General features: G+C 40.0%; 1 protein-coding gene across 1 annotated transcript; it reads left to right on the forward strand.

Moving 5' to 3' along the window:
• Positions 1-590: 590 nt before the first annotated feature.
• LOC124287805 (probable glutathione S-transferase 5) lies at positions 591-5,338 on the forward strand. The gene is made up of 5 exons (XM_046724267.1): positions 591-844; positions 2,596-2,688; positions 2,833-2,948; positions 3,426-3,533; positions 5,029-5,338. The coding sequence occupies exons 1-5, from the start codon at positions 712-714 to the stop codon at positions 5,185-5,187; spliced, it is 609 nt and encodes a 202-aa protein (XP_046580223.1). The 5' UTR covers positions 591-711; the 3' UTR covers positions 5,188-5,338.
• Positions 5,339-9,644: the final 4,306 nt, after the last annotated feature.

Raw genomic sequence — 9,644 nt, forward strand, 5'->3', positions numbered from 1 at the left:
TTCCGCACCAAATGTCACCTACTTGAAAATATCTCTGCACACATTCAGCTCAAGTCATTTTGTCAAAAATCCAGTACTAAATATTGAACATTTTGGTCCGTTATAATTACTCGATGAATGTATATTAAATGTCTGTCTGTCTGTCTGCCTGTATGTATGTGACTGCTGCACTTATTGTAGGAGTAAAACGTGTACAATTTCACTGAATGCCATCTACTGCATTTCGGTGACTACCTGCTTGTCTAGCTATAGTGTCACCTAATCTCGACCCGAGTACACACATACCTGAAGTGTGCGATATGCGATAACGCCCACCCAGACCAAGGCAAGGGCTGCACGTACTATCAGCTGCACATATTTTATAATAGCCTAGCTCTGAGCAGGAGTAATATGTTGCATGCATTAACTCGTCTCAACACATTTGTGTTATCTTCAATTATATCAGAATGAACACATTCATACCCTGTGCCTTTGGAAACACTAAAATCAATCTTCTTTATAGAAGCGTTGCTATTGACCAAGAAAAAGTGTTTACATGTATTCTTAACCAATCAACGCGTGCGTTAGAAGTCACGTGACAACGACAACAGCGTCCTTGGAGAATGTTCCTATGAATCAGCAGATTTGATATCTCGCTGCTGTAGGAACTTTAACCCTTACCAGTCGACTTCGAAATTCTGACGAGGGACGGACGCAATCCACCGAACAGACATGCCTACCTACAAGTTTAAATCTTTCAACGCCCGAGGGTTCGGCGAGGTGTCTCGCATTCTGTTTGCCCTAGCTGGACAAGAGTACACGGACGAGCGGTTCACACAGGAAACATGGCCAGCCGAGAAACCGAGTAAGCAATTACTAGAATATCTATCTGTATTACTGGAAACACAGGTTGTCAGGAGATGCATTTCGGCCGTTGGGTGGTTGTCGGCACGTATGAACTCGGAATGTAGGGGGGTATACCTGACAACGATCCCAACTGCCACGAGTCAAGGTGTTGGGTTGCATCCTTTTAACTGGGCCAGGGCGCAGAGTGTAAGGTTGCGACATGCTTTTAATGTTTTCCGAGCTCATTTGCTGGGAGGATTTTATAAAGGAACCTTTTTGGTATTTTTTCATTAACAAGAACACCACCAAACTGACCTGGGCAGAAAAAAGGCTATAATACAGGGTCACGTGTATCTCAAGTAGAACAAAAGAATTTAAATGTTTTTAATGTAATTGGCACGGACAATTACTGACGCTCAAGATATAAAGTGACGTCACTCACAGATCTCTTTAAGTTATTCTTTCTGATGCAATATCTTTCTATCTAGAAGATCAATGTAACTGTCAGTGGACTTTGCACTGATCAAGGTCAACGGTGCACTCATTGACTCAATATTTGCAAGTATTTTATGTCGCTTCCTGTTAAGCGAGATTCGTTTCTGTTGTATATTTTACGCCTCACCCAGCCACAATTGACGGACAGACAGACAGAAAAAACTTTATTTCGAAATATCGGCCTATGGCCTATAATACAGTCACAGAATTTGGCAGTTTCATGAAACTGTGGTCATAATTTGTATTGGGATCTTACTTTAAAAACATAATGTGAAAATAGTGTTGTGCCGTATATAACTTGAGGGTTTTGGGATTGCAAAAATGACGTCATAGTTAGTGGGCCTTTGTAGGTAGACATTGGAGTTGTTCAAAATAGTTGTCTCTGTGCTGCTGATATTTGTCACATCGCAAGAATACATGATTTTCAGTTTCTTTTTCTGCGGCATCACTGAGTGAACACAAGCAGTTTGAAATAGGTGCATCCTCATTAAGCCTGTACATGTTCACTTTAAAGTGAAGCTGTTATTCGGAATACGAAACCTGATAAGTGCACGGTGTTTATATTTTTTTAGTTCTGTTATGTAGGGCTCAAGGCGAAGTTCATATGTAAACATATTCATACTTATGTGAATAATGGCTGAGAAAAGTGGAGCTGTTGATTTCGTTGTGCCAAGTTTGGTAAGCAATATCCTTCAATCGGTTGTCTGTAATGGTTGGTCCAGTGATTGATATCATGAGCATTGGTCTACGCAACGACACCCAAAACGACAAGCATGGGTTGCTGAAAACTCTCAGCATGAATCGGTTTAACTAAGCAATGTGAAAATAAGGATTTTGAGTAAGAACTATTAAAAGATACTTTTCCTTCCTCCTTGAATTAAGATTTTGAATCACGTTCAGATATACATGTGTTTAACCCTTTCATATAGCTCAAAAAAGGTTTCTTTGAATATCTATTTCATATACAATAGTTAAAATAGACATTCTTCGTTGATTAAGTCCTTGTTCTATATTCTAAACAGTTACTTTTGTATATTGGAGGCCAGAAAATCCCAGCTAAATATAGGGTGGCCAATGGTGTAAGGCACCCACCAGAGCAGGATCCGCTGATCGTCAGTTCGAATTCCATTTTTGACCTTATTACTCTCCTTGAATTTGTCAACACAACCTCAGCGCGCAGAAGTAGCCCTTCATCACTTTGTACGTGAAAGCTTCTGAAATTGAAATATTAAGCCTCTTTAAAAAATCGATAATGTCTGTTCTCTTATGTTGCAGACGTTCTGCTCGGACAGATGCCTGTTCTGGAAGTGGACGGGGCGGCATACGGACAGAGCAGCGCCATTGCCAGATTCCTCGCAAGAAGATTCAGTAGGGATTCAAACTCATTCTTTCTGCAATAGATGTTTGTTATTTAACGCCGCACTTTGCCTCGTTTTAGCGTATCAATGATCGTTGCAGTTTTTTAATAGAGAACTGGTTATTGCTGTTCTAACTGTGAGTGTTGTGTTGTAGATTTCTATGGTTCGGGAGACATCCAAGCCCTTGAAGTGGACCAGGTCCTGGGTGTAGTCCAGGACATTATAAATGCCATGATCAAAGCCTTTTTTGAGAAGGATGAAGCAAGGAAGGTAAGCTACAGTGCCTTGACTCGTCAGCATCCTATACGTGGTGACCGTGGCGACGTAACAAACACGTTACGACATGCTACTTGTTGTTACCCTGTCTGGTTCTTGTCTTCTAGGGGGACACAATGAGTGAGTGAGTTTAGTTTTACGCCGCACTCAGCAATATTCCAGCTATACGGCGACGGTCTCTAAATAATCGAGTCTTGACCAGACAATCCAGTGATCAACAGCATGAGCATCGATCTACGCAATTGGGATACGATGAAATGAGTCAACCAAGTCAGCAAGCCTGACAACCTGTTCCCGTTAGTCGCCTCTTACGATAAGCATGGGTTACTGAAGATCGATTTCATACCCGGATCTTCACGGGTCTAGGGGGAACGAGCGAGGACAATATATACTTCCTCCGAGTAAAATGTGTCGGGAGTTGGGGGTTAGAAACCATTCTCACCTTAAGGAATTTGTGTTGGATCTGAACAGGCGCAGTTCAAGACGGAGAACAAAGAAGAAAAGCTGCCGCTGTATTTGGGGATGCTGGAAAAGCTTCTGGTGAAAAACGGCAGTACAGGATTCTTCGTCGGCAAATCGGTAACCACATGTCAAATTGTCCTTCTTCAAAACCCACATGAATCTTCCTCTCCACATACAAACATTAAACTCCGTGTATAGCGAACTTGCTTGTAACGAACTGACAGATACAAGGACCTGCTGTTTTAGCTGTCGTGTAACGAACGACAGTTATAACGAATTAAAATTAGTGGCCCGTTGTAGTTCGATATAACCGTAGTTTACTGTATAACTGTTACAAATAGAACCGATTCTGTTCTTATCGTATTGTTATTTATAATTTATATTATAAAAAAAATAGATGTCGACGAAGTACAGTAAGACCAACTGGAATATCACAGCATCAAGAATTAAAATTAGCATCTACCCCTAAAATTGGATTTCAAATTAGGAAATATAAAAACTGCCTGAGTATCGCCAACAACTGAAGGTAGATCACCATACTAGGGACCACGGGGACAGTACTTGTGTTACCTGCATGGACCCTTGGATTTACACCATTCCTTCAGCCGCTGGCGATTGTACTAAATTTTTGCCATCGCATACAACAAACATACTACGATTAAAAGCTTGGTAGAGCTAAATTTACTTTAAAATTTCTGGGACATACGTGCCCTCTCAGGAATTGTCTTCATGAAATGTGAAAAAGATCACAATATTATTATAGGCATCACAATCACAGTGTTCATAACAATCGTATACCGATTATCTATCAGTCGCTGTTGTCACTATCAGAAACATATGAAAGAGAATCACAGCTATGAAAATCACCTGTCCAGTGATCATGAAAATATCACCATGTAAGTTTCATTCATCGTCAGCTGATGAAATCCACAATCCTACTCCGAACACAAATAATTCAGATACAAACATTTCACCGAAATCACGGAAATGTAGGTCTGTGTGATTTCATAACGAAAAGAAAATAGTTGTAACCATTCTTTGTGAGAATATTTCAAGAAGTCAATGGACCCGTTGTTAGTGTATGGGACGTAGCATTGCTAAAAAGCCAGCTTACCTTGAGAAAATAGTTGTAACCATTCTTTGTGAGAATATTTCAAGTAGTCAATGGACCCGTTCTTAGTGTATGGGATGTAGCATTGCTAAAAAGCCCACTTACCTTGAGAAAATGGTGGTAACCATTCTTTGTGAGAATTCGGTGCTTTCACATTTATCTTTGACATTAATTCTAAATGGCATTGTGTATTTTATAATCTTTGACTCGCTGTGCGCATTAACCGTTGTCACACGTAAAAAACTATTCATAACAGCTTTTCTTTAGAGTGTGTTTACGACCAAACCGGAACTAGGCCAGTGGATATTTTTACACGCTCTGCGCATGCGCACAGCTGGTCTTAAAGTAATGTGAAACCACCGAATAGATCGAGCAGACTAGGGACCCGTTGCACAAAGCTACGTTAGAGCTACAACCTGTCCGTGTTAAAGTAATGGAGATTTAGTGCTGAGATCTGTTAGTGCAAGTGGGCCCAGCAGTATAAATGTCATCTGTTTTCAGATTACCCTTGCTGACGTCACTGTGTTTGACATCTGCGACAAGATCCAAGCAATGGTGGACTTTGACAAGTTCCCGCAGGTCAAGAAATGCCGGGAAAGTGTAGCTTCTAACCCAAAAGTCAAGAAATGGGTTGACACGAGGCCCGTCACAGAAAACTAGTTCAGTGACATCATAAAGAAACGTTTTGTTCATATATTCATTTGTTTTACACAAATCGTTGAATGATTCCTACATCTAACCTGGACGTCACCGTATTGATCCTGTCATTGCAAACAATTCACGTCCGTTTGTGAAAAGTACCCACTGTACTGCAATTAGGTATGGAAAAGGTTGCTTTCAAGCTTTTGTGTCCCTGACATATATATAGTGCTGTGTGTTCTTAAGAGAAAGAGGGGCGGTGGGGCGGTGGGGTGGTGGGGCGGTGGGGTGGTGGTGGTGGGGTGGCCTAGTGGTTAAAGCGTTGGCTCCTCACGCCGAAGACCCGGGTTCGAATCCCCACATGGGTACATTGTGTGAAGCCCATTTCTGGTGTCCCCCGCCGTGATGTTGCTGGAATATTGCTAAGAGCGGCGTAAAACCAAACTCAGTCAGTCAGTCAGTTAAGAGAAAGATGAGTCAATATTTTCATGATTTTGTGTTCCTCATGAGCTAGTATTATTGTCGCTTCGCTACATGTGCTTATGAAGAAGATGTTTTCAATATTTACAAATAAAGATTTTTCAAAATTGTTAATTTTTTCTGATTGTTGTTTTATCGTGTGTGTATCTCTCTCTCTCTCTCCCTCTCCCTCTCTCTGTCTCTCTCTCTCTGCCTCTCTCTCTCTCTCTCTCTCTCTCTCTCTCTCTCTCTCTCTCTCTCTCTCTCTCTGTGCTTTTCTCAGCACGTATTTGCTTGCCTATTTTTGGTTTAACAGTCTTACCCTAAAAACATTGTCGTTTAAGCAGACAGGAAGTTATTCCGCTTTTCATTATATATTTCCAGTACAGTGTGAAATAAAATTATGTTTTATCAGATAAATTCAATTATACCACTATACGCATAATTCGCAATACGTTATAGCTAATGTATGTATTGTTTTAATGGCACCTATATGAGTAATACACTTAAAGAGAGAGCCTTTATAGATGTTGACTTTGGCATTAAAGGACCCTTCCCTTTTTATATATGTAGACACGTAGACTATCAATGGTATCTATCAAAACGTAGCGTAGTGGTTAAAGCGTTCGTTCACCACGCGGAAGACCTGGGTTCGATTCCCCACATGGGTACAATGAGTGAAGCTCATTTCTGGTGTCTCCCGCTGTGATATAGCTGTGATATTGCTCAAAGCGGCGTAAAACTAAACTAAATTCACTCTATCAAAACGCAGCACAGCGAGAAGAAATAATATTGTTCAGACAACATTGAACATGGCACACTGTATGCTCAAAACACGACAAAGTCGCTATGGATGCAAGGATGGCGTTTTGCGAGCACAATCAAAAGCTAAACATTTGAGATGATATTTGGAATTGGAGCCAGTGAAGGTAGTGTTTATCTCAAGATTATAACTGGTACGTTGTTTTAGGTTACACAAAATCCAATGTTTCCCCTCAGACTTCCATAATAACGTTATACTGTCTTAAACATATCCAGGCCTTTAACAGCCAGTACCATATGTGTTTGCCTTAACATGGCAATGTCCCCCGCCGCTAAAGAAGCATGCAAAATAACATATTTACTATCTTTTATCTATTGGTCTACAGTAGATTATCTTTTGTATGATGTAGTTTTTAGTCATGGTCACTTCTCAGAAACTCTGGAGATATTTCAGGAATATAGTAGATTTGAATGCACATATCCACTGTCAGTATCAGTGTGTATTAGGGGTGGGACAGGTCTAAATTTTCTACCCGGGTACCCCACCCCCTATTACCCTACTCTACCCTACCTGATACCCGTTATGTTAATTCCTGACATCAAATTTGTAAGAAATGGCACTACATTCTTCAGTTCGAAGGCTACAATTTCGAGTTTTTCAATGTCTTAACCATGTATTATATTCAAAACAGGTGACTGTGAATAATGTCTAAATCTTCAAAGACAATACAACCTTTCAGTGACTGGAGTCGGCGTAATCATCCAATGTAGGTTGTCACCAAATTTGAAGACATTGGGTACAACAGTTCATGAGATATCGTGTTAACAAGAATCAGGACGTACATACGGACGTACGGGCGGTGCTATATACATATATACAAAAACACAAATTTTGACCAGGTTAACCAATTCCTTTTTCGAATACAGGAAGTTGAACACACAAACCCCAGTTCCGCACCAAATGTTCCGCACCTACTTGAAAATATCCCTGCACACATTCAGCACAGGTCATTTTGCCAAAATACCGGCACTAAATATTGAAAATCATGGTTCGTTTTAAGTACTTGATGGATGTCTATTAAAAACACAACACTCCTCAACAAACAAACAAACAAACAAAAAATAATAATAATCCAATCACACCTGTCAGGTAATTCTGTCTGCAGCGCAGGCTACGGAAGTTGCTTGTTTATCTGAATCACACTTCGGCGCAGTGATGACTTAGCATAACATCACTTCCACAGGCTAATTTGCATATCACGTGACCGGACTTTTTCTCTGTAAACAAACATATGAGAGGGCAGATTTAAGATTTAAGAAGTTTTATATTCTTTTAGTCTTATGTTGAAGGGCCGACAAGTTTCTGTAATATAGCTGCTTCCACAATCACAACTAATTCTGTAGACGCATCTTTTGGGATTGGGTTTAGCCTGGTTGCTGCCGCCTCTGCCGTTTGCTCTCAGCATAGTTTTCAAGCTTTTGTCAGAGTAAAATGTCACATCAACACTGGCAGGTTTTCGAAGAAGTCGGCTGATGTGATGGCTAATCTGAGTTTGGTAGTGAATATTGATTCTGATGGGAGCTGGTTCGGGTTTAGGAGGACGGTCATTTCGTTGGTGGAGGTTGGTGACTATGGTCTGTTCTACAAGTTGAGGGTGATGAAGGTTGTTTTGAGGTGGTCTACTTCATCTTGGAGTTGGGCTGGGTGGCAGATTGCCTTGGCGCGTCTGGTCGAAACTATGGCTCGTTTTATTTGTGGATGGTGTTTGGATAGATAGTGAATATACTGGTCAGAGTGTGTTGGTGCTCTATAGACAGAGGGAGTGATCTTGTCGGAGGAGTTGTCGAGCGATACATCAGGCTGAACCAGTGCCAGAGGATAAGTCATTGTCGGTCGTACATATAAGGATAAATAAACACGAATGACAAACCGCATTCGTCTAATATACATTTAACATTAGCAAGCCATGGTGAAGCACCCATATCATATTCTAGCATTTGTGATAAAACATTGTGAATTATAACTGACATTTTACTTCGATGTACATTAGTAGCAAGTTTAGACCAATATCAAATTATTCGCTATTTAATATTAATACAGAGATAGAAAGGCGTCCAGTCTCTCCATAGGGCATGTAGATTGGTGTACTCTTGCGTAGTTTCAGGAAAGATTACATGAATAACCTGTGAACATATTCTTAAATGTTTATATTTGAATATCCCCCACCTCGTAACCATATAACATGATTGGTAGGACCGTGCAGTCAAAACATTTCTAGCATTTGAGAGGATAACAGGCACTGCTTTTAATGCTTGATAGTGAAGTGCCCAAATAGCTTTTGTGAATTTACGATTTTGGTGAAACTGTATTCCAGGTAGACATAATCGTCAACGGTAAACTTATTTTTGCTTTTCTTTGCTGGTCCCGTTCCAAAGATGACCACATTGGTTTTGAGTACGTTTACTGTTAACTTCCAATATCTGTGGAAAAACTCCAGGCAGTGTTGTAGTTGTTCCCGGTTGTCAGCTAACAGAACTGTGTCCTCAGCGTATAGTAACAGCATTATCTTCATATTGTATGGAATTGCTTCCACTGTAACTCCTTTACAATGATAATAATTTATATGGATTTCGATGTGGTTTAAAATTAGAGAAAATAATAGTGGTGATAGATGTTCTCTTGCCGGACACCTTTTCACAGCGGAAGAATCCTGCGATTTCATTGTTATATTTGATACAAGATTTGATATTGTCAGACATGTTGAATATTACTGAACATAATTTTCCATTTATTCCATATGAGAGAAGTTTCTGCCACAGTCCAATTTCTCGATCCATTGTCGAAGCCTTATGAAAGTCAATGTATGCAGAGTATCATTTGGTCTTTGTTGACTTCAGTAGATCTATTAGGCTGTTGAGTACAAATATATGGTCTGTAGTAGCGTATCCCTTTCTAAAACCTGCTTGAAAACATCACGTTTCCTTGCTAATCTCTCACTCATCTCATCATGCACAATCTTCACAAAATCATCATGACTATTGCCTATATATGCCTGGTCCTGCACAGACGCTTCTAACCGATTAATCATATCCAACAGTTGTCTACATGTAAAATGCTTGTGGTAACACTTGTTGGAATGGATCAAATATAAAACTGGAATCAATTTAGAACCAAATGTAACACACATCATATTTAGTTACAAAGAAAAAAGAAACGATGTACTAAACTTGATTTTTATTGTTACCAAACATTACAT

The sequence above is a fragment of the Haliotis rubra genome, unplaced genomic scaffold (assembly GCF_003918875.1).
Source record: "Haliotis rubra isolate DU_JTF1 unplaced genomic scaffold, ASM391887v1 Scf406, whole genome shotgun sequence".
Lineage (NCBI taxonomy): Eukaryota > Metazoa > Mollusca > Gastropoda > Lepetellida > Haliotidae > Haliotis > Haliotis rubra.